The sequence below is a fragment of the Loxodonta africana genome, chromosome 10 (genome assembly GCF_030014295.1).
Source record: "Loxodonta africana isolate mLoxAfr1 chromosome 10, mLoxAfr1.hap2, whole genome shotgun sequence".
Classification (NCBI taxonomy): domain Eukaryota; kingdom Metazoa; phylum Chordata; class Mammalia; order Proboscidea; family Elephantidae; genus Loxodonta; species Loxodonta africana.
Genome location: NC_087351.1, coordinates 118,951,364 through 118,979,154, shown reverse-complemented (window position 1 = coordinate 118,979,154; position 27,791 = coordinate 118,951,364). Strand labels below are relative to the sequence as shown.

General features: G+C 63.4%; 1 protein-coding gene across 2 annotated transcripts; it reads left to right on the top strand.

The window, feature by feature from the left end:
* Positions 1 to 446: 446 nt before the first annotated feature.
* Positions 447 to 25,950, top strand: JAG2 (jagged canonical Notch ligand 2). 2 transcript variants are annotated; one of them, XM_064293086.1, is made up of 25 exons: positions 447 to 777; positions 9,339 to 9,396; positions 12,004 to 12,255; positions 12,389 to 12,449; positions 16,047 to 16,177; positions 16,252 to 16,371; positions 16,521 to 16,634; positions 17,333 to 17,446; positions 17,599 to 17,712; positions 17,790 to 17,836; positions 17,913 to 18,086; positions 18,868 to 19,018; positions 19,106 to 19,258; positions 19,569 to 19,682; positions 19,910 to 20,023; positions 20,168 to 20,281; positions 20,448 to 20,564; positions 20,923 to 20,950; positions 21,032 to 21,117; positions 21,649 to 21,762; positions 22,042 to 22,157; positions 22,566 to 22,811; positions 23,371 to 23,502; positions 24,077 to 24,233; positions 24,458 to 25,950. In XM_064293086.1, the coding sequence occupies exons 1-25, from the start codon at positions 448 to 450 to the stop codon at positions 24,952 to 24,954; spliced, it is 3,654 nt and encodes a 1,217-aa protein (XP_064149156.1). In that variant the 5' UTR covers position 447; the 3' UTR covers positions 24,955 to 25,950. The 2 variants fall into 2 exon arrangements, with proteins under 2 accessions (XP_064149156.1, XP_064149157.1); XM_064293087.1 differs by lacking the exon at positions 17,599 to 17,712.
* Positions 25,951 to 27,791: the final 1,841 nt, after the last annotated feature.

Here is a 27,791-nt window from a genome sequence, read left to right as displayed (position 1 = left end):
GCGCTCGGAGGGCGGGCAGGCGGGCGCAGCGGAGGCCGGGCGCGGGCGGCCGGGGCCGGGCGGCGGCGGCGGGGCCGGCGGGCGGCGGGCTGGGCGGGCCGGGCGGGCCGAGGCGGCGATGCGGGCTCCGGGCCGGGGGCGTCTGCCCGGGTGGCTGCTGCTGCTGCTGGCGCTGTGGGTGCAGGTGAGGAGGGCGCAGCGGCGAGGGCGGCGGGACGGGGCGCGCGGCAGCCCCTCGGGGCGGTGGTGCGTCGCGGGCCCGGCGGGCAGCGCTGCAGAGCCCTCGAGGCTGGAGCCGCGGGGCTGGGGCCGGGGGGGCTCGGGCCGGCGGGGCTGGGGCCGGCGGGGTGGGGCGGCGTTTCCGGGCCGGGCGGGCCCGCTCCCGCCGCGACCCCGGCCCGCGCCTCCCGCTGCTCCGCGCTGCCTTATTTTTAGGCGGCGCGGCCCATGGGCTATTTCGAGCTGCAGCTGAGCGCGCTGCGGAACGTGAACGGGGAGCTGCTGAACGGCGCCTGCTGTGACGGCGACGGCCGGACGACGCGCGCGGGGAGCTGCGGCCACGACGAGTGCGACACGTACGTGCGCGTGTGCCTGAAGGAGTACCAGGCCAAGGTGACGCCCACGGGGCCCTGCAGCTACGGCCACGGCGCCACGCCCGTGCTGGGCGGCAACTCCTTCTACCTGCCCCCAGCGGGGGACCGGGCGCGGGCGCGGGCCAGAGCCGGCGGCGACCGCGACCCGGGCCTCGTTGTCATCCCCTTCCAGTTCGCCTGGCCGGTACGTGTGCGCCTCCCTCCGCCGCCCCCACCCCTCCCCAAGCCTCGGGGCCTCCCGGGGCTCCGCAGGCCCGCCGGGATGGGTCCCGCGCCCCGCGCCTGCCCGTTTCCTCCGTGGCCGCCCGGGTCGGGACCGGCTCTGCGGCCGCGGCCCCTGCGTGCGGAGCGCGCTCTCCAGGCGGGGCGGGGCCGGCAGAGGGCGCCGCGCGGCGGCAGACCCCGAGCGTGTGCTTTGTGGGCCCCCTCTGCGCCAAGGCCACGTGGGCGCGCGTGTGCCGCGGTGGGGACCCGGCGCTGGGGGCCCTCGCGGGGCCTCAGGTGACGGCCGCGGAGTGTGCCTGCGCCGCCCCGCGCGTGTCTATCTGGGCGGGGAGGCGCGGCCGGGCGCCTGGGGCGCGGGCAAGCGGCGCAGGCATGTGCGCTGCTCGTGCTGGGGCTGGTCCAGGGCAGGCCCTGGCGGAGCCGCCCAGTGCCCGCGGCCAGTCTGAGCCCGCCCGCCGCTTCCTGGATGCCCGGGGGATGGGGGGGCCGGCGGGCTCTGTGAATTCTGGGCTCAGGAGGGCCTGGTGTGTGTGCTGGCAGAAGCCACAGGCCACTCAGGAACCCCCAGGGGAAGAGATGCTGGGCCCTGATGTTGGGAGCAGGCCATGGCTCTGTCATCGCTCTGTGACATCTCTGTGTTGCTTGTTGGCTTTTTGGTTGGTTTGTTCCTTTTAGGGAGGTGGCTAAGTCAAGGGGTCTGCCATCTCCCTAGGTAGGGAAGAGAGATGGCCACTCGGGCAGGAGCCCTGGGCCTGGGCGTGCTGGGACGATGCACCCTCAGAAAGAGGGGGCTGCCTTGGCCAGCAGACAGGGGACCAAGACCTGGTGCCTGACTTGGTTCTGTTCTGAAGTGGGGCCTGGGCGGGGCACTCCCTCACTGTGTGGCAGGGTGGACTGTAGGACTGGACTGGGCGGTAGGAGTGTGAGGCAACCCCAGGAAGTGGGACCCCAGTGTGGAGGAACAGCTCAGGATGCTGGACAGGCCTGGGGAGTGGCCAAGGGCACTGGTGATGGGCTTCTGTAGTTGTGAGTCAGAACTGTGAGTAGAAGTGGCTAGACCAAGGTACTCCGCAGTGATCCAGGGGACTGGCCTTCTGACCTGCAGCTTCTGGCTGGTCCAGGCTGCAGGCTGCACCAGGAGCCTGTCCACCTGGTGTTCTGGTCCTGAAGGAGCTGAGGGTTTGGCGTCTGGCTCAGAGTTGGGCCAGTAGGACCTGCCCTGTTGGGGGCTGCCCCTGCCCCGCCCTTGCTCCAAGCCCTGGGCTGGCAGCTTCTCCCAGGCCTGGGCTGGGCCTCCCTTGATGGCCCATACTCGCCCTCCTGTCCCCCCTGCCCCCTGTCCTCATGTCCCGGTGAATTTGGGCCTCCCAGTGGGGAAAGCGTCCCAGCTTGGGACAGAGCAGGCATGGGAGGCTGGCCCCAGGTGGTTGTTTCGTCCCAGCCCCCGCACTCCTACAGCCGGCAGAGCGGGCAGGTCTGTGCAGGGCTCTCAGCCTGTCATCTGTGATTGGGCCTGTGCCAGCGAGGCTCCAAATCGCTACCTGAGGGTGTGTTTTCTGCTCAAGTTGGCAGCCGTGGGCGTGGGGGCAGGGCAGCCCGGAGGAATGCGGCGGGCCGGCGCGTGTCCCTTGTGGCCCTCGCCCCACTGGCCGGCTGTCGGCGGGCGGGACAGGGCAGGCCCTGCCTTCCCGTGAGCCTTGGGGTGCCGGGTCCCAGCCAACTTCCCTCCTTCCCCCTGTTCCTGACTGGGGACTTCCAATGCCACGGCCGGGGGGGGGGCAGGTGGCTGCCCCCCACGTGGCGGGCCAGGGCCCCCAGGACAGCGGTGTTGAGGGCAGCTTGATCTCTCTCCTGCTGGCTGGCCTCGAGGGTGGAGCTCGTGTGGAGATGCCAGCACCCCCACAGCCCAGCTCCGTGCTGTGAGCAGGGGTGTGCTCAGAATTGGGCCCACCTGGAGGAGCAGGCACTGTGCCCCTCAGTAGGTAGGGTGGGTGGGCTCCTGTCCAGGACTAGCTGGGATCCTTGGAGCACCATACAGGGAGAGGCGGGAGGAAGGCCTTGAAGGTGCTGGTGATGGGAGGGTGTGGGCCCTGGGAGTCAGGGGAACTGAAGTTCGGCCTGAACTCTCCCTTGGTGTGGACAGGGTGTGGTTCTAAGGTGGGATGAGGCCGGGGGATCACATTTTTGGAGATGGGTCTGGAGAACCTGGGCAGACCCTCTTCCGGACAGCTCCCGGGACTGAGATCCTGGGTACCTTCTTTGGGGTCTGTGGAGCAGGGTGGGAAGCAGGGGTGGGAGCTGATGCAATGCTTGAGGTCTGCTGATCTGGAGTCTCAGCTTGGCTTTCCCCCATCACTTCTCCTCCCCCACCAGCTACCAAAGTCCCTGAGGGATTAAAGGGGCTGGGAGAAGGCTGGGGGCAGGACAGCCCACTGAGGGAACAAGGCACCGGGGTGGCTGGGGTGCCTATGGCCGGTGAGGGCCACCTGAGTGCCCAGGGGCTGGGTTGTGAGGTACCACCCCCTCTGCTTCCCGCCCTCCAAAAGGGAGCTGTGGTATGGGCATCCCTGTCCCCCGCCCTACCCTCATCCCTAGTTCCAGGGCCTTCCCCACCCTGCAGGGCCACCCCTTGCTTCTAGAACATCTCCCCGACTCTCTCTCTTGTCTTCTTGGGATGGACTGTGTTTCTCGGCTGGCTGCAACTCCCGTCAGCCCTAAGGGGCTCCAGTTGGCCTGATGAGATTCTAGGAGAGGACTATGACCTGTGGCCCCCACCCTGCGAGGGGGTCTTGTTGAAGGAGTCAAGGAGGGGGGTGGGTGTAGACAGGTCTGCGTGTGAGTTCACTGATGCTGCCTGTTCCCACCTCCCCAGCCCTGGCCAGGAGTCCAGCAGCTGGGTCTTAGGGTAGGTAGTGCCCCACTCTGTATCCCACTGTGTGCCCCACCCTGTGCCCCACTCTGTATCCCACTGTGTGCCCCACCCTGAGCCCCACTCTGTATCTCACTGTGTGCCCCACCCTGAGCCCCACTCTGCATCCCACTGTGTGCCCCACCCTGAGCCCCACACTGTATCCTACTGTGTGGCCCACTCTGAGCCCCGCTCTGTATCCCACTGTGTGCCCCACACTGATCCCCACTCTGTATCCCACTGTGTGCCCCACACTGATCCCCACTGTGTACCCCTCTGTGTGCCCCACACTGATCCCCACTCTGTATCCCACTGTGTCCCCCACCCTGAGCCCCACTCTGTATTCCACTGTGTGCCCCACCCTGAGACCCACTCTGTATTCCACTATGTGCCCCACCCTGAGCCCCACTCTGTATCCCACTGTGTGCCCCACCCTGATCCCCACTCTGTATCCCACTGTGTGCCCCACACTGATCCCACTGTGTATCCCACTGTGTGCCCCAATCTGTACCCCACTGTGTGTACCACCCTGAGCCCCACTCTGTATTTCACTGTGTGCCCCACCCTGAGCCCTGATCTGTATCCCACTGTGTGCCCCAATCTGTACCCCACTGTGTGCCCCACCCTGTGCCCCACTCTGTATCCCACTGTGTGCCCCATCCTGAGCCCCACTCTGTATTCCACTATGTGCCCTATCCTGAACCCCATACTGCATTCCACTGTGTGCCCCACCTTGAGCCCCACTCTGTATTCCACTGTGTGCCCCACCCTGAGCACCACTCTGTATTCCACCGTGTGCCCCACCCTGAGCCCCACTCTATATCCCACCGTGTGCCCCACCCTGAGCCCCACTCTGTTTCCCACTGTGTGCCCCACCATGAGCCCCACTCTGTATCCCACTGTGTGCCCCACCCTGAGCCCCACTCCGTATCCCACTGTGTGCCCAACCCTGATCCCCACTCCATATCCCACTGTGTGCCCCACCCTGAGCCCCGCTCCGTATCCCACTGTGTGCCCCACCCTGAGCCCCGCTCCGTATCCCACTGTGTGCCCCACCCTGAGCCCCACTCCGTATCCCACTCTATGCCCCACCCTGAGCCCCGCTCTGTATCCCACTCTGTGCCCCACCCTGAGCCCCGCTCTGTATCCCACTGTGTGCCCCACCCTGAGCCCCGCTCTGTATCCCACTCTGTGCCCCACCCTGAGCCCCACTCTGTATCCCACTGTGTGCCCCACCCTGAGCCCCCTCTGCACCCCTCCACCTGCCCAAACATGGTAGCCTTGCTGAAGATTTTGGTGTGGGGGTGAGGTGGGGTCATTGATGCCACGCAAAGTAGGAATCCTGGGAGCGGGGGGAGAAGCCATATGTGGCCAGTGGAGGGTTTGGAAATGGGCTGAGAGGGCTTTGTCCTGGGCCTTGTAGGGGTGGGTTGGGGCAGTGAGGTGACAGGGAGGGGGGTTGATGGAAGGTTTGCAGCAGGGGCCAGTGGGAAGGGGTAGTGGCTCTCAGAAACCAGCTGGGGCCTCTCTGGGCTGGCTGGATGGGGGCAGACTAGGCCAATGATGGGGGGAGGCTGGGTGGGCCAGGTTGGGGGCCTGACCTGGAGGTACCAGTATGATATTGCTGGGTTTGGGGGGAAGCAGGATCGCTACTCCCCAGATCTCAGACCTGAGCCTGGATCCTTATCCCCAGACCCTAGATCTGAACCAGGATCTCTGTCCCCAAACCCCAGGCCCAAGCCTGGGTTCCTATCTCCGTGTCCAAGCTGGGGGTCCCTGTCCCCCAAGCCTTAGCCGGGGACCCTATCCTCTGATTCCAGGCCCAAAATGGACCACTATCCCCTGAGCCTGAGTCCCTAACCTCCAACTCCAGGTCCAAAGTAGGTCCTTAACTCCTGAGGCTGGGTGCCTATCTGCCAAGCCAAGGGTCCCTATCCCCCGAGCTGCAGGCTCTATTCCCCAAGGCAGTGTCCCTATACACACCCTCTCCCAGCTAGGGTCCCTATCCCCTGAGCTGGAGTCCCTATCCTTTGAGCCAGGGTCCCTATCCCATGAGCTAGGCTGAGCTGGGCTTGACAAATGAATGAGTCCTGGGCTTTGCTGCAGCGATCCTGGAGGCACTGTGTGTGCAGGTATTGGGGACCCTGGGCTGAGCTTTCTCCATAGTGGGCTAGCTGTAGTGGAGAGGGTGGTGGGCGAGAGGAGGGGCAGACGAGGCGCTGGCTTGTCCGTGGTCCTGAGTGCAGGCATCTGGGTGCCTGTGTGGGCTGTGCCTGCGGTTGGCTCCTCTTGCTGTGTCCCTGGGCCCAGCACCTGGGGGGCGCCCCCACCCCCTTGGTGACAATGGCAACAGAGGCCTGGGCCTCCGAGGCTCGAATTTCAGGAAATGTATCTGGACTTGGATCTGGCGCTGGCACCAGCCCTGCGCTCCATGGGGGGCCGGTGGCTTGTCAGGGATGCGGCAGCAGAGGAAGGCCGGAGCTCGTGGTCCTTGGGCAGCAGGCTCTCCTGGGCCCCGAGGTGTCCGAGGAGTCTGAGGCTGTGGGGGTGGCACAGCTGGTCCCCATGTCATTTCCACGTGTTTGAGCTGCTGCCCCCATTATCCTCAGAGGAGAGGTTTTACACCCGGCATCGGGGGTCTAGGCTGGGGAGGAGGCGGAGGGGTCAGAGTGGGAGTCGGCTGAGATAGGAGTGGGTCCAGGCAGCTTACTGGAGGAGGGTGGGCTTGGCCTCCAGGGACTGAGGCCTTGCAGCTGGACGGGGCCTTCTGAGGCAGGGCTGGCTGGCGGTTGGACAGCCCAGAGGCTGGCCTGGGAGGAATCGGAGTTCTTGCCTCTTGCTTGCTAGGGAACCCAATTGTGCATGGAGGTGCCTGAGCTGCCCCCAGTCCGCCACCCTTATCACCCCCATTGCTCCTGTGGCCCTGAGACCTCCTGCCCCTATCACCCCCACAGGCCCCCAGCCCTGTCTTGGAGTGGCAGAATAGCCTCCCAGCCCTCCAGTCTTGTAGGGATTTGAATTGAGGAAGCTTTTCCCTGACCTGGAAACCCTGGTGGTATAGTGGTTAAGTACTACGATTGCTAACCAAAGGCTGGCAGTTCGAATCCACCAGGCGTTCCTTGGAAACTCTATGGGGCAGTTCTAGTCTATCCTATAGAGCCGCTATGAGTCGGAATTGACTTGATGGCAGTGGGTTTGGTTCTTTTTTTTTCCGTCTGGCCCAGGACTCTGAAAGCTGGAAGGGCGGGGGGAGAAGCAGCCACTTGCAGAGGAACAGCCTGTGTCCTGGAGAGGGGGTGGCAGGCCCCAGGGATAGTGCTGGCCCAGGACTGGGGGAGGGAGGGAGACCAGGGCACCTGGTGGCAGCGGGCAGACACAGTTGGGGTACAGTGCCGCCCGCCTGCTGGCTCAGGTTCTCTCTGGATGACTTCCTACCGTCCAGGTGTGAGGAGCCCAGCTGGTGGGCGGTGGAGCTCTTGTGGGTGGGTGGGAGGTGCATGTCCCTGCGGGAGCAGGTAACCGGAGCCCCGTGCTCTGATGAAGGTGGTGGTAATCCTACCTGTGAGGCTGGCGTGGGGTTTCCTGGGAGCCGGGAGGCACTCCCTGCTGGCCCCAGAGCCCAGGAGTGGCCGTACAGGGTGATGTGGCCTGTGCTGCCCTGTAGGCTGGGACCCTGGGCTGGAGCTGCCTGTGCCTGGTGTGGCCAGGCCCTGGCAGTGGGCGCCACCTGAAGCCATGCCCCCGGCCCCCTCCCCACATGCCCTACCCCCTCGGAGCCTTTTCCCACCCATGCAGCAGCCCTTGGCCCTCCAGGAGCTGACCCAATTCTTCTGCCCTGTGTCCCACACACCCCCAGCCATGTGGGCCCCCTCACTGTTCCTCATCGCCATCTCCGGGCCTTGGCAATGCCACTCCTCCTGGTTGGGGCCCCTGGAAGCCACGCTGCTTCCTCCACCCTCTGCAGCCTTACGTCTACCAGCCTATCCTTAGGCCCCCCTGCTCCTCATCAGAATGGCCTCCACCTTGGGCTCTCCATTGAACCCTGCTGACTCAGGACACTCCACAGCCCCCTCCTCACTTACCCTGAGTGCCGTGAGGCAGAGGCTGTCTTCAGTGACTGAGCAGTGCCTGGCGCACATTGGTGGCCTAGTCGGGGGCAGTAGTGAATATGGGACAGGGGAGTGAATTTAAAGGAGTGGGTTGAGAGGCCTGGAGAGAGAAGGGGGTAGAGAATGGCGCCCAAGTCCAGCCTGTTTTCTGCGTGAGTGGTGGGACTGGTGGGTGGGGGTCTGTGGGTCATCTGCAGGGGCTGAGCTCAGAGGAGGTGTGGGGTGGCCCCTGGGTCGCCAGTGTAGATATGGTGGTGAGTGAAGCCGAGGAGGCCTGTTGTGGGCCTGAGGGAGGAGGTGCATCTGGAGGTGGGGGTTGGGGGTCAGGGTCCCTAAGGGCTGGGTCTGAGGTCAGAGCCTGTAGGGGTAGCAGGACAGTGGTTTGGGTGGGAGTAGGGGCTGTGGTGCAGGAGCCCACCTGTCCTCAGGCTGGTGGTGGCTGGGCAGGGGGACTGCTGGCAGGCAGTGAGTGGGCTGGGGGCTAGCAGGGGCGCAGCCCTGGCTAGGGAGAATGGTGTGGTTTCTAGGCAACGGCCATGGCTTCAGGGGCTGAAATGACGGGGGCATGCGGCGGGGGGGTCTGGCCTCGCCCAGATGCCCCTAAGGCATCGTCCCCCTGGGCTGGCCAGGCTGCCAGCCCTCGAGGTGGCCCAAACCAGCCCTGCGCATGACCCCCAGCCATGGGTGGTGGCTCAGCCCCAGGCTGCTGCCCCTCCTGCCATCCGTGTGCGTCTGTGAGAAACGGGGGCTCCAAGGCCAGCAGGCTCAGGTTACCTTGCTGGCGGACAGGCGGGCCCTGCGGTTGCTCAGGCGACAGGCTGACAGCATCACCACATCACAGCCACCCGGGACACAAGAGCCATATGGTCCTGGGAGGGAGGGGTGGCCTGTCCTGGCCTTAGTTTCCCCATGTATACCACACAGGCCCCTCCCTGCCTCTTTCCTGTTCTCGGGGCCAAGGGGCAGCTGGAGTGTGCTGGGGCATTTGTCTCTCTCTGGGGCTGGGAGCAGGACCTGGTGTTGCCCACCAGGAATCAGACCCCAGCCAGGCTGTGGGGGTTCCCACGTGGCACCCTCTGGTCCCAGGCCTTCCACCTGACCCTGGCTGCACCCGTGCCTGCCTCTACCTGCCCACTTCTCTGCCTGGTTCTCTCTCTGGCTCATGGCTGGCCTGCCTAGGGTGCTGGGCCCCAAGGGAGAGTAGGCCCCCTGAGCCCACAAGGCCTGGGGATGTGGCCTCCCTCCTCTGTGCTGAGGGCTCATTAGCTGCTACCATTGGTGGGTTCTCCAAGGAGACTTGGTCTGAGGGGATGAGAACGGGGTCCTTGGCTGGTAAGAGGGACCTGAGCGCTGACAGACTCAGGGAACAGAGTTGGAACCACTGGGGAGGGGGAAGCTGGGTCCAGGGATATGGTAGTGCTCCACTGAGTGCCTGCCCTCCATAGTTCTGGCAGGCAGGTGAGGGCCTTGGGCATCTGATTGGCCCCCTCACTGTGTCCACAGCGCTCCTTCACCCTCATTGTGGAGGCCTGGGACTGGGACAATGACACCAACCCGGATGGTGAGTAAAGCCTGAGGGGGTTGGGAGGTGCCAGCAGGGCCTCCCTCAGGGCACAGGGAGGCTGACTCACCTTGGCCTCGGCCTCAGGGACTCATGTTGCTGGGCTCCTGGTCCGCTGGGAGGACAAAGGCCCCTGTGCTATGAAACTTCCTTTACCTGGGGAGCTTGAGCGCTCTTTCCCTTTTCGCCCTGGCTGCCAGGAAGCTGTGCCACATTTGAGTGTTGCAGAGCTGTGCATGTACCATCCTCCTGGTCCTGTGTTCGTTTGTGTTGTTGTCTCGTCACCTACTGTTGATGAGCCAATTCCGACTCATAGGCAGCCTATAGATCCTATAGAACAGAGTAGAACTGCCCTATAGAGTTTCCAAGGAGCGCCTGGTGGATTCCAACTTTTGGTTCGCAGCTGTAGATCTTAACCACTATGCCACCAGCGTTTCCATTCTCTTGTCGGGTATGTTCTTTTGGACCCGTGTCAGTGCCACAATGTAGTGGGGCCCTCTTGAGGGGCTCTCTCTGGCTTTGTGGCCCCCCTCTCGGCCCCCTGTCCTGAAATATGGGCCCTGGTGGACCACTCCTTGAGGCTGTCTGGCATGCCTGTGCACAGGGGAAGTTCAGAGAGTAGGGCCAAGGGGATGTTCTGGAGGTTTGGGGGCCTCAGGGATACCTGGGAAGATGACTGCAGGCAGAGGGACCAGCATAGGCAAAGGTCCTGAGGCAAAAGTGAGCCTTGTCTGTTTGGGGAGCATCACAGGGCCTATGTGGTAGTGGTCAGATCCCAGAGGCCTTGGGGCCACCGTGAGGATGCTGGCCTTTTCTCTGGGGTGGGGTTGCCTGAGCCACCATGTGGAGAGTAGACCTTAGGGCCAGGGTGGGAGTGGTGAGGAGGCCCCTGTGAACGCAGATGAGCAGGGGCCTAGACCTGAGGAGGGCTCTGGAGGAGGTGAGAGGGGCCCGGATTCTGGCTGTTCCTCAGGGTAGAGGGACAGTGTGTTGGTGATAGAGAGTGGTCAGGGATGGCCTGGGTGCCCAGCAGGATGGAGACAGGGTAGGGGCACAGGTTTGGCCATGCAGCACTGGAGATGCCCGCAAGCCACCCATGGATAGACGGGCACTGAGTCAGGCCGAGCCCTGGGGCCCACCAGTGTTCTGGCTGGGGAGGCACGGGGGGGCCAGGTAGGAAGGAGTGGCTGGGGGCCAGGAGAGGTGCCCAAGGCAGGAGATGTTCCTGGGAGGGGGTGCTGGGGACAGGACGGGCAGGCCGGCGCTGGAGAAGTGTCCCTGGCACTCATCAAGGTCACTGAGGGCCTGGACGAGGACAGGGTTGCCAAGGCCAGGGGATCGAGGGGAGTGGGCAGGAAACCGGGAAGGGGAGGAGGCCTGCTCCTGAGAGTCCACCAGCCTTTTATTAAGGAAAACTCCAGGCCTATACAAAGGTGGGGAGGGTGTCATGGCCCCCACGGCCCAGTAGCAGGTCACTTCGCGGAGAGCCCTACCTGTCCTATCTCGGATCCAAGGCTGTCCTGGGGTGCAAGGGGCCTGTTTCAGATGGGGCGGTAGCGGATGGGCACTGCTGGGGTGACCACATAGACAGGGAGTTGCAGTGTGGGGGAATGGGCAACTGGAGTGACAGCCCCATGCAGGCGAGAGGTGTGCGTGGTGCCCAAGTGGGGGGCAGTGGTGGGCCCAGGAGCTCGCTGAAGGGGGAAGCAGTCTTGGTGGAGGGTAAGGGAGATGCAGCAGAGGGCGAGGACATGATGGGTGCCCCGCGATTGCCTGGTGTCACCATGGCTGCTTATGTAGAGATCTGAGGTGGCCCAGCTTTATAGTGCTGTCTCTATGGCCTTGGTGGCTGCAGAGCACAGAGGCAAGAGAGGACAGACAGCCCAGGCTGCCTGCAGTCAGGGAGGCTGGGAGGGTGGAGAACGCACAGGTGGTAGGCCTCGGCTGCTCCGTCTGGCTGGCTCCAGGGTGGGCCTCCCTTCTGCTGTCAGCCCCACTGGGACCCCTTGTCCCACCCATGAGTGGGGGGTAGGGAGGGCTTCTGTACCCTTAGTCTGGCTCTGTGGGGGTGCTGTGGGGGCTGGGAAGAATTCGTGTGGGTGGTGGTACCTGCGCCAGCCCCAGCCTGGCACTCAGAGCGGTGAGTGGGCCTCAGTGGGCACAGGGAAGAACGACTGAGGCTGCGGGGGTGCTAGAAAAGATGGTCAGCTCTGGGACTGTATCCAGATGGGGAGAGGGGTGGCGGTCTTGGCCCAAGGGGCCCCTAACCCCAATTAGGAGAGCTTGGCACTGTCTCCCCCACCTTGTCCCCCCAGGCCCTTCTGGCTCCTCCAGCCCCCACTGTGGCTCAGCTCTGCTCTCCCAGCGGCCCCTGCTTGCAGGCCACCCAGGCCCCCCCATCTGCATTGTGATTGGGGCCTGGACAGCTGGGCACCCCTAGACCCTGCAGCTGCCTTGCTAGTGTCCCAGGCTGCCTGCTCCTGCTGTCCCTGGAGGCTCCATGGCTGGGCTCCTTGGGCCTGTGGGTGCCCAGTGGAGCCGGCCCGGTGGGCTCAGGGTGGGCCTGGAGTGGGCAGGCCTGGCAGGCTGACTCTCCTGCCCCCCAAGAGGAGCTGCTGATTGAGCGGGTGTCACACGCGGGCATGATCAACCCTGAGGACCGCTGGAAGAGCCTGCACTTCAGCGGCCACGTGGCCCACCTGGAGCTGCAGATTCGGGTCCGCTGTGATGAGAACTACTACAGTGCCACCTGCAACAAGTTCTGTCGGCCCCGCAATGACTTCTTTGGTCATTATACCTGCGACCAGTATGGCAACAAGGCCTGCATGGATGGATGGATGGGCAAGGAGTGTGAGGAAGGTGAGGGGCCATGGTGGCAGTGCCCATGCCGGGCTTGCTCCGCAGTGGCTCACGGCCCGTGGCAGCATCCACGCCTGGTCCACTGGGGCATACTGTGGCCCTCGGCTGCAGCAGTTCCTCTCTCTGTTCACAGCTGTGTGCAGGCAAGGATGCAACCTGCTCCACGGGGGATGTAGCCTGCCGGGGGAGTGCAGGTGGGTGCTGGCGTCCATACCCCCCATGCCCTTGAATCCCAGTGGGACCTGCACTTAATGGTGCCATGAGGTCCACTCACGGGTGCTGCACAGGAGCGGGTGCTCAGTTTGGGAGCCCGGAGGTTTATAGTCATCATCGTGAGTGTGTCTAATGGTGATAGCGAAAAGAACAGCCAGGCAGGGGCGTGGAGGATTCAGGGAGGGTCACACCACTCCAGGACGTTTGGCAGAGACTGGGAGGCCTTGAGGCCCCAAAGGACGTACAGGGCATCCCAGCAAGGAGGGGGCTGCAGAGACCCCTGGAGGCATGTGCAAGACCAGAGCTCCGGGACATACTCTGTTCAAGTGAGAGAAGGGGTGTGCTGGAGGGCTTAGAGGCAGAGAGGAGGGCGCTGCTGTGAGGGTCCAGTGAGCTGAACCAGTGGAAGGTGGAAGGTTGGGCGGGTCCTGCATTCTGGGGTGGAGCTGAGGGATTTGGGGATGGATTCGATGTTGTGTGCTGTCAAATCAATTCTGACTCACAGCCATTCTATAGGACAGAGTAGAATTGCCCCATGGGGTTTCCAAGGCTGTCGTCTTTATGGAAGCAGACTGCCACGTCTTTTTCCTGCAGAGAACTTGGTGGGTTTGAACCGTGGACCTTTTGTTTAGCAGTCAAGTGCTTGACCACTGTGACACTATAGGGCCACTGTGAGAATCAATTCAATGGCAACAGGATTTGATGTAGGGATGAGAGAAAGAGGCAGGGGTCAAGGAGGACCCCCAGCCTTTTAGTCAGAGCTGCTGACGAGAGGAGCTGCCATGACTGAGTGAGAAGGCCATGGGAGGGGCAGGCTAGGAGAGGAGAAAGAGTTAATTTTGGAAGTGACGTCTGCACAGCCTCTTTGGCACCCTGGGAGACGCTGAGAAAGGGGTGGGTTATGAGGAGAGGCTGGCCCTGGACACACTGGGCACCTTTGGCGTGCAGTGGTGTTGAAGCCCCGTTGCTGGGGCAGACGGAGAGGGGAAGCCAGGAAGCATGCCTGGCCTTCTCGGGCTGGTAAATGTGTGCAAATGGCGAAGGGCTACAGGGCTGGAAGAGAAGCAGGGGAGTGAGCAAGCGGTCCTGCAGCCGGTGCCTCGTTCCCAGCAACTCCGCTCTTCCGTGGCTCTGGCTGAAAGGTTTGGGGTCCTCTAGACACGGGGCAGTTCTACTCTGTCCTATAGGGTCATTATGAGTAGGAATTGACTCTACGGCGCTGGGTCTGGGTAGACACCTGTATCTTCTCATCATCGGAGACCTTGACGTGTTTTGGTGGAGGGTGGGGCAAGGAGGGGAGGGGGAGGAGGCAGTGTCATGTTTGATAAGTGGTGGGAGGCAGCTGGAGGGCTTGGGGGAAGGCTGTAGAGCTGAGGCAGGGCGGGCGTAGAGGGTGCCCTGGGAGACCGGGCGAGGTGGGTGTGGGCAGAACCCAGGAACTCCCTTTAGGGTGGGGTTGGATTTTCGGACACTGAGGCAGAGATCAAGCAGCTTGCCCAAGATTGCAGGCAGGGCTAGGGAGCTGGGGGTGGGCGGAGAAATAGCCGGGGAGGGGGAGGACACCAGGGGCCTGGGCGGGCCACCCCCCAGGGCAGGGAGGCGGGCAGGCTGGCAGTGGGCAGGCCTGGCAGGCCGACTCCTCAGCAGAGGGTGAGAGGACCCCACGCGGGGAGATCTGGCCTAAGCTGGGCTTATGTTTTGGGGGACAGGCACCCATACCCTGAGGGGAGAGAGGTGGGTGTGATCTGGGCAGGGCCCTGGTCCCTGGGGCTGGCTCTCTGCTAGGGAGGCCTTCCCCTCTAGCTGCCCTTTGGCATGTGCCATGGGGTGACCATTGCAACTCTGGGCAGACACTGCGAGCCCCCCTCAGTGAGCACAGTGGGGCAGGGCTTGGCCCCTTCAGTGAACACGGTGGGATGAGGCTTGGCCCACTGCAACCCCCTGGCCCCGTGTGCAGTGTGCCACTTCAGTGGCTGGCCTATGGCAATGGGAGCAGGAATGCCTGGCGCCCCTGCACCATCTGGGGCGGGGGGATTCAGCCCCCCTGCCCTGCTCCTTGCTGGCTGGGCAGGGAGACGAGGGCAGGAGCCTGGGAGGCTAGGCCTGATGAGGAGGGGGATTTCAGAGTGTAGGTGAGCCCCCGCCCACCATCTCCCTGGCCCAGTGGGCGAGGCCCAGCTGCTGCTGGGCTCTGGTTTCAGCGCCACCGGATGCCGAGGAGATGGCCCTGCCTTCCTGCTGCTGGAGCCGCTGGCGGGGAAGTCGGGGAAATGAGCCGGCTTGGCTGCCCCACCCCGGGTTGTGAGCACGCCCTTGGGACCCTAGGGGCCTGGGCTCCATTGCTGGGTGACCCGAGGTGTGTCACGGCCCCTCCCTGTGCCTCCGTCGCCCCACCTGTCACCTGGAGGCAGGATGCCAAGGGAGACACGTGGCCCTCAAAGCATGAGCCACCCTGTAGGTCGGGCTGGGCATCAGAGGGCCATCTCACCAGCCTTGGTTTCCCCATGACCAGGCCCGATGAACCGGGCCGACGTCCCCTCAGTGCCGGCCGTGGGCCTGGAAGGCGGCTCAGGAAGGGCCGTGGCTTTTTCCTTTGACAAAAATAAATTCACGTGGCAGAGGCTGGCGTGGAAGTGACGGTTGTCTGGACGTCATTCCATCCCACAGGACCTGTGTGTTCTGAGCAAGGGGTCCTGGGATCCTGTCCAGGCCTGGGGGAGCCTGCTGGGACACCAGCCTCTCTCCCACAAATGGCAGTGCCTTGAGTCGGCCAGCCCTGCACCCTTTTGGTGGGGGCAGCTAGCCTCCTGCTCACTGCGTGGGTGCAGGCAAGGGTGGGAGGGGGCAGGCACACAATGTGGACCTGTCTGCCCAGCTGCCTGCCGCTCCTCCTGAAAGACTTCCTAGGAGGGACAATGCAAACAGCCTGGGGCAGGGCTGGACCTGGGTGGGGGGTGCAGGCTGGCCCAGAGGATCCTGGTGCCTGGAGCAGAGAGGCCTCTCAGGGTGCGGCTGGAGCGCCCCCTCAGTCCAGAACAGCCCTGTGTCTGGTCTCAGGCAGAACTGGCCTGGGGCAGCCTGTAGGCCTTGGTATCCACATCTGTGAAATGGGTCAATTACAGGGCTTTGTTAAGAGAGAGAGACGTTACTGCCCTTGAGTTATGGACGAGGTCACACGCCATGCCTAAGGCCACAAGGCCAGGGCAGGGCCGAGATTCCTCTACAGACACCCTGTGGCCTGCCCAGACCCCAGTGTCGCCTGGCACTGGCAGTACTTGTCCTGTCCAAGCTGATGAGCTCCTCCCTGGGGTCCCGGCAAGACCTTCCTTTCCCGGCGCCTGCTCTTGGGGCCCCAGCTCAGGGTTGAGTCCCAAAATAGTGCAGGGAAGACTGACGGGACAGCTGGGATTGACCGTCCTGCGGCCAGAGGCCGGGAAATGCCCGTGACAGTGCGGCTGCCCAGCGGGGCCATCACCCAGCCTGGCCCGGGGCCCATCCAGTTCAAAGGCCCAGGCCGCCAGCCTGGCTCCCGTGGTGTCCCCTTGCACCCCTGGGCCTCACTGCCTCTCCTTACCCAGGTGCAACTACGGCTGGCAGGGTAAGTTCTGCGATGACTGTGTGCCCTACCCCGGCTGCGTGCACGGCAGCTGTGTGGAACCCTGGCAGTGCACCTGTGAGACCAACTGGGGCGGCCTGCTCTGTGACAAAGGTGGGTGACAGGACGGGTGGGGGGGAATAGGTGAGATGTAGCAGGGCACGAACCTGACTGCCCTCCGCCCCCAGATCTCAACTACTGCGGCAGCCACCACCCCTGCACCAACGGAGGCACCTGTATCAACGTGGAGCCGGACCAGTACCACTGCGCCTGCCCTGATGGGTACTCCGGCAAGAACTGCGAGCGCAGTAAGCACTAGGCGGGTGGGGGGGTCTGCGCCACTGGGCTAAGCCAGGCACGACTCGGGGGGCTGGGGGGCTTGGGCCCTGGGTGGTGCTGCAGCCACCTGCGCCCCCTCCTTGGTCCTCCCACCCACCACTCTGCTCCCGTCCTCTAGCTGAGCATGCCTGTGCCTCCAACCCCTGTGCCAATGGGGGCTCTTGCCATGAGGTGCCGTCCGGCTTCGAGTGCCATTGCCCCTCGGGCTGGAGCGGGCCCACCTGTGCACTGGGTGAGTGCCCTGCGGGTGCCTTCGAGGGAGGCGGGTAGCCAGGAAGGGCCGTGTAGGGGGGAGTGGAGTGTCTCGGAGGAGAGGATTCTGGGAACATTGTCCTGGGCCAAGGGGTGAGTGGCAGAAGACACAAAGACCCTCAGTACCCACACCCTTCCCTACAAGTGCCACAGGAATCTGGACCTTTGCCCTACGAGGCTGCCGGGCCTGCCTCCCCTTGCCCCCACCCAGAGAACCTAGGGACCTTTCTTAGGCTTGCTCCGGGGCTTGGCCCGCTGAGTGGTCCCGCCCCTAGGAGAGCCTCCCCCGCTTCACTCCTCCTCCCCGCACAGTCACCGTGCTGAGCCCTGTCTCAGCAGCTAGACCCCCCAACCCCGCATCAGCCTCCCCTCGCGGCCCCGCCTCCCTCGCGGCCCCGCCTCCCTCGCGGCCCCGCCTCCCTCGCGGCCCCGCCTCCCTCGCGGCCCCGCCTCCCTCGCGGCCCCTCCTCTGCATGCAGTCCTTCCTCGTTGGCCTCCAGCTCCCCGTGGCCCCGCCTCCCCGACGGCCGCGCCTCCCCTCGTGGCCCCGCCTCCGCTCACGGCCCCGCCTCCCACACGGGCCCCGCCCCCACATGCGGCCAGGAGGGCCCACCTCCCTGAGCCCTTGCCTGCGCCTCCACGCCGGTGCCCGCACACCTCTGTCTTCCTCTTCTGCAGATATTGACGAGTGCGCCTCGAACCCATGTGCGGCTGGCGGCACCTGCGTGGACCGGGTCAACGGCTTCGAGTGCATCTGTCCTGAGCAGTGGGTGGGGACCACGTGCCAGCTGGGTAAGGACCCCCGGGGATCCTTGCGTGTGTGCGCTGTGAGCATGCAAGGCTGCTGGTGCTGCTGGTGCTGCTGCGGTGTCGGGGTGCTGGGCTGCGGTGTCGGGGTGCCACGGGCAGGCCGGCCCAGCCTCTCTCCCTTGTCTTGTCCGCAGACGCCAATGAGTGTGAAGGAAAGCCGTGCCTTAATGCTTTTTCTTGCAAAAACCTGATTGGTGGCTATTACTGTGATTGCATCCCGGGCTGGAAGGGCGCCAACTGCCACATCAGTCAGTATGGGGTGGGGCGCAGGGGGCAGGGCCGGGGCACCAGGATCCTCTGCTTGACCCCATTTCTCTGTCCCCAGACATCAACGATTGTCGTGGGCAGTGTCAGCATGGTGGAACCTGCAAGGTGAGGCAAGGCCAGCTGGCCAGAGGCAGGTGGGGTCTGGCAGGTACGTGAGCCTCATCATTCCTGTCTACCACAGGACCTAGTGAGCGGGTACCAGTGCATGTGCCCTCGGGGCTTTGGCGGTCGGCACTGTGAGCTGGAACACGATGAGTGTGCTAGCGGCCCATGTCATGGTGGTGGCCTCTGTGAGGACCTGGTGGATGGCTTCCGCTGCCACTGCCCCAAGGGCCTCTCTGGGCGCCTCTGCGAGGTGAGGGACACCAGAACAAAGAGACAGGCTGTGTGGGGGCACTGGGGGGCTGGGGGTGGGGTGCTCCTGTCCAGGACTGGGAAAGGGCCTGAGTCTTTGTGTCTGGCTGGGCAGGGCTGGGAGGCACAAGTCAGTGTCCCCAAGGCCAGGGTCCTCTTATTGTTTGTTATGACAGACCCATTCCTCACGGGCTGGCCAGGACTCTTGAGGAGTCTGCCGGCTGCCCAGGGGCCCCGAAGTCTCACTTCTTCCAGGTGGGCACTTGTCCACTCCTAACCCCCAGGCCCTAGAGGGCAGGCCCAAGGGGCAAGGCCTGTGGAGGCCTGGAGAGGGCTGGGTTGTATCCTGCTGTACAGGGAGGGCCAGGGGGCCTGTGGGTGGGTTGGGTGGGAGGGGGGCTACTGCCCCCTAGCTTCCTGGCACTCTGGGGCAGAGTCCAGTCTCAGGTCTTGGAGCCTTTGGCTGGCTCTGAGTGATTCTGTGGTGGAGGGATCATTGGGAGCTGGCCTTCCTGCCTGCAGGGGACGAGGGCCAGATGCCGCCTGCTGAGGCAGAGGAAGCATGACTGCCCTGGAGGCGTGGACGGTGGGAGGAGGCCTGGGGGCCTGCAGGTGTTTCCGGCCTGCTGACCTTGCCCGGCTGTCTTGGGTGGATAGGTCCGAGGGGCCAGGCTGGCCGGGGCCAGGCCTTGGGGTTCCTAAGGACGTGCCCTTGCCTGGCATGGAGACTGGCCCATCTTCGGACTCCCAGGCTGAGTCCTCATGGACTCTGCAACCCACAGGTGGACATAGACCTGTGTGATCCCAGCCCCTGCCAGAACAGCGCCCGTTGCTACAGCCTGGAGGGTGACTATTACTGCGCCTGTCCTGATGACTTTGGTGGCAAGAACTGCTCTGCCCCCAGGGAGCCGTGCCCCGGTGGGGCCTGCCGAGGTGGGCATGGAGGCCGGGCAGGGTGCGGGGGGCTGGCGGGGCTGGCGGGGCAGGGTGGTCCTTACCCTGCTCGTCCATCTGCGGCAGTGGTCGACGGCTGTGGGTTGGAGGCAGGACCCCGGGTGCCTGGCACTGTGCCCTCCGGTGTGTGTGGCCCCCACGGGCACTGTGTCAGCCAGCCTGATGGCAACTTCTCCTGCATCTGTGACAGCGGTTTCACAGGCACCTACTGCCACGAGAGTGAGTGGGCCGTGGCTGGGGCTGTGGGTGGGGCCGTGGCTGGGGCCGTGGGTGGGGCCGTGGCTGGGGCCGTGGCTGGGGCCGTGGCTGGGGGCCGTGGATGGGGCCGTGGCTGGGGGCCGTGGGTGGGGCCGTGGGTGGGGCCGTGGGTGGGGCCGTGGATGGGGGCCGTGGATGGGGCCGTGGGTGGGGGCCGTGGATGGGGCTGTGGGTGGGGGCTGTTAATGGGGCTGTGGGTGGGGCCTGGACGGGGAGCCTTGGACAGGATGGGGCTGGCCAGGACCCCCGCTCATGCACCGCCTCTTTGTAGACATCGATGACTGTCTGGGCCGGCCCTGCCGCAATGGGGGCACATGCATTGATGAGGTGGATGCCTTCCGCTGTTTCTGCCCCAGTGGCTGGGAGGGCGAGCTCTGTGACACCAGTGAGTGGGCAGCACCCCCGGGACCCCCGGTCCTGTGCTGGGGGCCAGGGAGGTGTGTGCCTGCTGCCTTCCACCCCTGTGTGCCGGGGTGTCACCCCTCACCCCAAGTGGAATCGAGCCCCCACGCCCCCACCAGCCCCACTCCCGTCACCCGCATTCCCTGCCTCCTCCTCTGGCAGCCCTCCCCAAGCTCCACAATCCCTGCTGACCAGCGTGCTCACCCCCAGATCTCAACGACTGCCTTCCTGACCCCTGCCACAGCCGTGGCCGCTGCTACGACCTGGTCAATGATTTCTACTGTGCTTGTGATGACGGCTGGAAGGGCAAGACCTGCCACTCACGTGAGTGCTGCTGCTGCACCCTGAACCCTCTGCCCTGCACCCTCTGCCCCCAGCCCTCCGTCCTGCACCTTCTGCCATTGCTGTGGGGGCACGGTGCAGTCTGCCTGCTCAGGCCCACCCACTGAGCCACCCATGTGCCCACAGGTGAGTTCCAATGTGATGCCTACACCTGCAGCAACGGGGGCACCTGCTATGACAGTGGTGACACCTTCCGCTGTGCCTGTCCCCAAGGCTGGAAGGGTAGCACCTGCAACATTGGTGAGGGGTGCCGGATGGTCCCTACCCACTCCACCCAGCTGCCCCTCCTGTGGACAAGCTGGCTTTGGGCCACACCCACCCCACCCCTCCATGCCCTGGGCTTGTCTGGGTTGGGGTCTGCCCAGGGCCAGTTGAACAGCCTTCTCTCCTTCCTGCTTCCTCCAAGCTGAAAACAGCAGCTGCCTTCCTAACCCCTGCGTGAATGGCGGCACCTGTGTGGGCAGCGGGGACTCCTTCTCCTGCATCTGCCGGGATGGCTGGGAGGGCCGGACCTGCACGCACAGTGAGGCTTGAGGCAGGGGAGGCCTGGGGGTGGGGTGTAGGGGTGGGGACTCGTGCCAACCACTGCCAGCCCCTCACCCCAACTAAAGGCCCTTCCGCAGATAGAGCCCAACTCCCTTCCAGACTCAGTACTACCTCTCCTCTCCTTTCCACACTGGTCAGGGCCCCTTTCTCCAGGAAGCCCTCCCTGTTCTTTTCTGCCTCTCCTGACCCTATAGCCTGGTTGCGCCAGGCTTGCATTGATGGTACAGGAGTCTGGGACTCTTTGAGGGGTGCTGGCCCCCAGGCCTGGGCACCATGGGGCCTGGTCAGGTGGTGGCTTTAATGACTGCTCTCTATTGCTCCCTTCTCGAACCCAGACACCAATGACTGCAACCCACTGCCTTGGTGAGTGGCTGCCGGAGGCTGGGGGGGCCAGGGGCCTGGCTGCACAGCGGCCCCCACTGACACCCATACTCTCGCCGGCAGCTACAACGGCGGCATCTGCGTTGATGGCATCAACTGGTTCCGCTGCGAGTGTGCACCAGGCTTTGCGGGGCCTGATTGCCGTATCAGTGAGTGGACAGGTCTTCCGTGGTTGGGGGGCCTCGCTGTCCACATTCCTGAGGAGCAGTGCAGCCACAGGCTGGTCCCTTTGATTTCCAAGCCTCAGTTTCCCCACGTGTCTGCCCTGCCAGGCCCCAGAGCACAGTCTGCTGCAGTGAAGAAGGGGGTCCTGCCAACAGGGGCTAGAGCATACAGCCTGCTGTGGCCCATCCATGGCTGTAGAGCTGGTGGGCAGGGTGTCAGCCTACAGTTTGTCCAGCTAACAGGGCCCTTTTCTCCCCTCATCCCACAGCTGGGATGCCACTTGAGGCCTCTGCCCAATGCCCGCCCCGCTCCAGGGCCTTAGGTGCAGGACTGTAGGGCTCTGCTCAGCTGCTTGGGCAGATGGACTGGTAGTCGCAGCCTGGCAGGCTCCTGGTAGACTAAGGCACGAGTGGTCTCTGGCTTGTACCAGGCTCACCTGCTGCCCCCATCCATTTCCTGGGTCTGCGCGCGGCCCCGCCTCTTTGCGGGCTGCTGAGTACCAGGCTTTCCCACAGATATCGATGAGTGCCAGTCCTCGCCCTGCGCCTACGGGGCCACTTGTGTGGATGAGATCAATGGCTACCGCTGCAGCTGCCCACCCGGCCGGTCCGGCCTGCGGTGCCAGGAAGGTAGGCTGTTGGGGGCTGTGCTGGGGAGGGGGTGTGCTGGGTGGAGAGCATGCAGAGCAGCGGGACGCATGCCAGGTGGGGGGGGTGAGCGTTAGGTGGTGGGGTGTGCTAGGTGGAGGGCATGCAGAGCAGCGGGGCGCATGCCAGGTGGGGGGATGCGCATCAGGTGATGGGGGCTGTGCCGGGTGAGGCCGTGCTGGTGCTGCATCCGGCAAGGGCTGTGCAGGGTGGGGACCTGGTCTTCAGGGTCGGCACCCACCCCCGGGGTTCCTCTCGCAGTGATCGGGTTCGGGCGGTCCTGCTGGTCCCGGGGCACACCCTTCCCTCATGGGAGCTCCTGGCTGGAGGACTGTAACAGCTGCCGCTGCCTGGACGGCCACCGGGACTGCAGCAAGGTGCGAGGGGCTTCTGCCCTCACCCCACCCACTCTGGATCCCAGGAGGGCAGGTGCCCTGGCGAGAGCCTCCTCAACCTGAGCCTGACCCTATGGTAACCCTGACAACAGGTCCATTGGTCATCCGTAATCCTGACCCTCGTTTGTGGGTGGGGAAACTAAGGCTCAGCCAGACAGATGGCAGCTCAAACTCCAGAGGTTCCTGCCTGGCCTTTCTGGCTCTCCCACTCCCTCGCACCCTCCTGGGGGACATCCCTGCTCAGGTGGAAAGTTCAGCCTGCCTCCCTGGGGCCCTGGGAGAGGAGAGGCGGACAGGACTCTATCACTGACCCTGATGGCATGTGTGTCTCTGTGTGTGTTTGTGGTTCATGTATTTGTACTATGTCCTCGTGTGCCACATCTGCTCCAGGTGTGGTGTGGGTGGAAGCCCTGCCTGTTGGCCAGCCAGCCCGATACACTGAGTGCCCAGTGCCCACCAGGGCAGCAGTGCCAGAAGGCCCCAGGCCAGTGCCTACAGCCACCCTGCGCGGCCTGGGGGGAGTGTGGCACTGAGGAGCCCCTCTCACCCAGCACGCTCTGCCTGCCGCGCTCTGGCCACCTGGACAACAACTGCGCCCGCCTCACGCTTCACTTCGACCACAACCAGGTGCCCCAGGTGAGTCCTGAGGTTCCTGGCCTTTCTGGGACAGCTTCTCAGGCTGCCTGAGACCTGGTTCCAGCTGCCCCCAGCCAGCTAGGTGGTGGCTCAACACTGGGGGGTCAGACCAGGCCAGGTCGGGGGATGCTTGTGGGTGGGCAGGTGAGGGGCACGTGGGGTCACCCAGTGTGCTGGGTGGGGGCAGCAGAGGGCACCAGGAGGGTGGCAGGGCCCAGGCCACGATTCCCGTTTGCCTGGCCAGTCCTGGGCTGGAGGTGGCTGTGGACCTGCAGCTCTGCTACCCTGGATACTCCTTTCAGGGTCAAACATTCCTCCAACCCCCCGGGGCTTAGGATACAGTGAGGCCCCTGCCTGCCCCCACATGCCCAGTCAGCCGTATGCCTGTGGTTGGGTGCCTTGGTGCTGCCGCTGCCCAGGACGTCATGGGCAGGAGGGGCTGTCCGGCACCTCAGGCCCACCTGGCCGCTGCCCTCTGGGGTTCAAGGCCATGTGGGCTGTGGGTGCTGGCTGTGGGTGGAGTCCCCGGGACTCTCCATGGCCTGCTGGTTCTGCCCAGGGTACCACTGTGGGTGCCATCTGTGCCGGGATCCGCTCGCTGCCAGCCACCAGAGCCGTGGCCCGGGACCGCCTGCTGGTGCTGCTGTGTGAGCGGGAGTCCTCGGGGTCCAGCGCCGTGGAGGTGGCTATGGTGAGTGCTGAGGTGGATGGGGCAGTGCCTGGGGTGGCGCCTTGTGTGGTCCCTGGGGCCCTGTTCTATGTACTTCTAGGGAGGTGGAGTGGCATAGCCAGGGAGACATAGGTGTCCATTCTCCATGTGGTACTGCTGGGCAGGGTTTCCAGGGCATTGAGTGCCCAGTGGTGGCATGATGCGGGCAGATGGAGTGGGGAGGAGGGGCAGTGAGAGTCAAGGCCCCAGGCTGTACCCAGCAGGCGTCCATTCACTGACACCAGCCCACATAGCCAGATGGGAAGAATACTGGGCTTGCATTTGGGTGGGGGAACCAACATGTGGGGGGTCATCCCATCCCTGTCTGCCATGATGGGGGGTATGGAGCAGGCAGTAGGAGGCCCAGAAGGCAGGTGCTGCAGGAGGCGAAGAGGGGTGACATCCGCTGGACCCCAGGCTCCTCCCAAGCCCCACCAAACTCCAGTGCAGTCTCTCAGGGGGCACGGTGTGCTCGAGCAGGGTGCGGGGTGAGCACGGGTACCAGGCTGCCTTGGGTGTGGCCAGTGGCAGCCCTCAGCACTGTGCCCTACCGCAGTCCTTCAGCCCAGCTCGGGACCTGGCCGACAGCAGCCTGATCCAGAGCGCAGCCCACGCCATTGTGGCTGCCATCACGCATCGGGGGAACAGCTCGCTGCTGCTGGCCGTCACTGAGGTCAAGGTGGAGACAGCTATTGTGGGCGGCTCCTCCACAGGTACACCAGCGAGGCGGGGCCTGGGACCCTGGCTGGGGCTGGGATCCTGCTGGGGGCACTGAACCCTGCCGTACTGCTGGTAAAGGGTCCCTCCCAGGCCTCCCCACAAGCCAGGACTCCCCCAGGGGGCATTGACAGCCAGCCAGGCCCCAGCCTCTGCCGTGGGGACGTGCTGGGCCACAGGTACCCAGGCCACATCCTCAGTCGCACCTTCCTGTCTGCAGACCTGCTGGTGCCTGTGCTGTGCAGTGTGTTCAGTGTGCTGTGGCTGGCCTGCATCACCATCTGTGTGTGGTGGACCCGAAAGCGCAGGAAAGAGCGGGAGAGGAGCCGCCTACCGCGCGAGGAGAGCTCCAACAACCAGTGGGCGCCACTCAACCCCATCCGCAACCCTATCGAGCGGCCGGGCAGTGGGGGCCTGGGTGGCGGTGGGGGCCACAAGGACGTGCTTTACCAGTGCAAGAACTTCACGCCACCGTCGCGCAGGGCAGGTGAGGCGCTGCCCGGGCCAGCAGGCCGTGGGGGCGGTGAGGACGAGGAGGATGAGGAGCTGGGCCGAGGCGAGGAGGACTCCCTGGAGGCAGAGAAGTTCCTTTCACACAAATGCACCAAAGACCCAGGCCAAGCGCCAGGGCGGCCAGTGCTCTGGGCCTCGGGCCCCAAAGTGGACAACCGCGCAGTCAGGAGCATCAATGATACCCGCTTCGCCAACAAGGAGTAGGGCCACCACTGCCACCAGGCGCCGTGGAGGCGAGGCTGTGCGCATAGCGTCTTTATTTTGTGTAAAAAAAAAAAAAAAAAAAGCAAAAAACAAATGTTTATTTTCTACGTTTCTTTAACCTTGTATAAATTATTCGTAATGGTCGGGTGGCAAGCAACGGAGTATTCTCGGAGAGTTGCTATTTTTGTAAAGTTCCCCTGTGTTGCCCTCACTGGGTGGCAGCACAGGGGGGGCGGCTGTGTTCTCACCAAATCGTATAACGTTTGCTACCAGAGGTTGTACACTGTTTACAGAATCTTCCTTTTTATTCCTCAGTTGGGTTTCTCAGTGGCTCCAGGCTAAAAGGCCAGTGCGGCCCATGGCAGTTGACCAGGTCCGCGGCTGTCAGTGAGGCCTGTGGCAGCCGGTGAGGTCCGTGGCCATCAGTGGCCCTGTGGCGGTTGGCGGGACCCATGGCAGTCGTCAGTGGTCCCGTGGCAGTTGGTGGTCCTGTGGCGGTCCATGGCCCTGTGGCGGTTGGCGGGACCCATGGCAGTCGGTCAGTGGTCCCGTGGCAGTTGGTGGTCCTGTGGTGGGCCATGGCCCTGTGGCGGTTGGCGGGACCCATGGCAGTCGGTCAGTGGTCCCGCGGCAGTTGGTGGTCCTGTGGCGGTCCATGGCACTGTGGCGGTCAGTGCGGCCGCCTCTCCGGCCAGAGCCCTGGAGCCTGCTGCTGTGGCTTCCTCCTCCAGGCACGCTGGCTCCAGAGGCCCCTCAACTGTGCTTCCAGAAGTGCCCTTCCTGCTGCTCTGTCCCCTGCGGGGCAGCGGCAGTACTGAAGCTCCTGACAAGTGCCTTCACACAGACTCTCCCTTGCGACTGTCAGCGTCTGCCGCGGGCACCAGGCCGCTGCCCACCTGCCGGCCCCCGGCCACCCCTCTTCGTGAAAGTGCATTTTTGTAAATATGTACATATTAAATGAATCACTCTGTATATTTGATTTAATAACTTAAATGTTTTGGCCTCCCTCGTTGCTTGGACACTGCTCCTTTTTCTTGGGAATTGCGGTAGGGGCGGGGTGGTGCTGGAGTGCTGAGCCACGCCCAGGTGCTGAGAGGGTGGGGCGGTCATGCTGACACCGGAGTCGGCGAGCACATGGCCGTTTTGTGGGGGCTGATGAAGCTCGGGAAAAGCTTTCCTGGGAGCGCGGGGGTGCTGTGCATCAACCCTCCCACTAAAACCACCTAAAAAAAAGCTGTATAAAATAGATTAACAGGGCTTAGCCATGAGATATCAAAAGTTTTAAGGAATTAGCAGGCCAAAGCATGAGTGAATGAAGAGGCATGGAGGCAAGCAGCCCCCGGAAGCCGCTGGGGGAGCCGCTTTTGCATCTTACTGATGGGGCAAACTGGCCTGTTGGCTTGGTGGCCTCTGGGGCTGAGGTGTTGAAGGTGAACTCTAAGGCAGCTTGTCACTTCATTCGAGGGGGTCAGGCAGTGGACCGAGTCGAGGAACAAAGCCAAGAACAGGATCTCTAAGGAAAAGGAGAAGAAAGACATGCATGCAGCCTGGGCACGGTGACTGGGTCTGTGAGTTTGCAAAGTTGGGTGAGCTGACCAGCTGGTCACAGCAAAGAGGCTATTCTGGACCACTTACCTTGAGGGTGCTGACGGAGGTGTTGGAGGAAGCGATTTCTGTTGTTACAATTCTCTAGAAAGCTGTGTGAGAGAGCTGCAACTGCAGCAACACCTATCAAGCCATCTTGGGGAAGCCTGCCTGTGTCCCCCATCGGCTCCGCCATCATGGAGAGGACAGAAAGAAGCAGGAGCTGAGAGCAGATCCTCACACAATTAGCTGGACCCCAAAGGTGTGTGACCTCAAGGTAGGGGGAAACCAGAGGCAAACTCTCCTCCCTCCTTGCCCCTCAGGGGTTGCACCAGGCAGATCAGCTGGAAAAGTCTGCCCTTGAGAAGTTATGGTTTGCACCAGATTTGTGTGGACACACAGCTACACCCCCACCATGGGGTTGGCCATAAAAACCTGAAGCCTTGAATTTACTTTTAAATAGTGTTTGCCTAACACGTGGGGCTGTGAGTGCCTGGTAGAATGCAAATCGCTTTCATTCCAGGCCTCTATAATCCTCAGAAATAATTTGTCAGTGAGCAGACCATAGCCAAAACAACCATGCACACAGGGAAACGAGCACCGTGAGCAAGAACCTTCAGAAAAGGACCCGAACAGGCATCAGATCTACACTGGAATTATCAGACACAGTTTGCTTGTTGTACTTCAAGAAGGAAAAGACAGGTTTGCAAATACTGACAGGTCCATAGAAAACTTTAATAACAACCTAGCAGATTTGAAAAAGAACCAAGCAGACCTTCTAGAAATGAAAAACATACAATCCATAAACTAAAAACTCAAGGAAAAGTTTAGCAGCTTCTTGAAGACACTGCTGAAGAGAGAATTAGTGAACTAGAAGAAAGGTCAGGAGAAATTACCCAGAATGCAGCCCAGGGAGACAAAAAGAAGGAAAAAATAGAAGAGGGCAGCAGCTGACTGGGGCGGTGGCCCTGATGAGGACTGCCCTGAGGCTGATCAGAGCGGGGTCAGGCTTGGGGGGAGCAGAGAAAGCAGGTGCAGCAAGCAGGACTCGAGATGCTTAAGTCTATTCTGTAGAAAGTGTGATACCGCTTGCCCCTGCCTGCCCTTGGGGGATGCCAGCGTGTCTCCCAGATTCTGGGGAAAGCCCCAGAGATCTGTTACCCGCAGGGGGGCTGGGGTTTTGGGGGCTCACAGGACACAACTGGGCCTCTGCCCTTGCTTAGAGGGGAGGCCAGTGTTGGAGGTGGGAGCAA

Excerpts from the sequence above, each read along its gene's own strand:
- JAG2 (XM_064293086.1), top strand. The coding sequence starts at position 448 with ATGGGCTATTTCGAGCTGCAGCTGAGCGCGCTGCGGAACGTGAACGGG. Across the intron at positions 19,259-19,568 it reads AGGCACCTACTGCCACGAGA|ACATCGATGACTGTCTGGGC; the intron begins GTGAGTGGGCCG and ends GCCTCTTTGTAG. Across the intron at positions 20,565-20,922 it reads GGGCCGGACCTGCACGCACA|ACACCAATGACTGCAACCCA; the intron begins GTGAGGCTTGAG and ends TCTCGAACCCAG.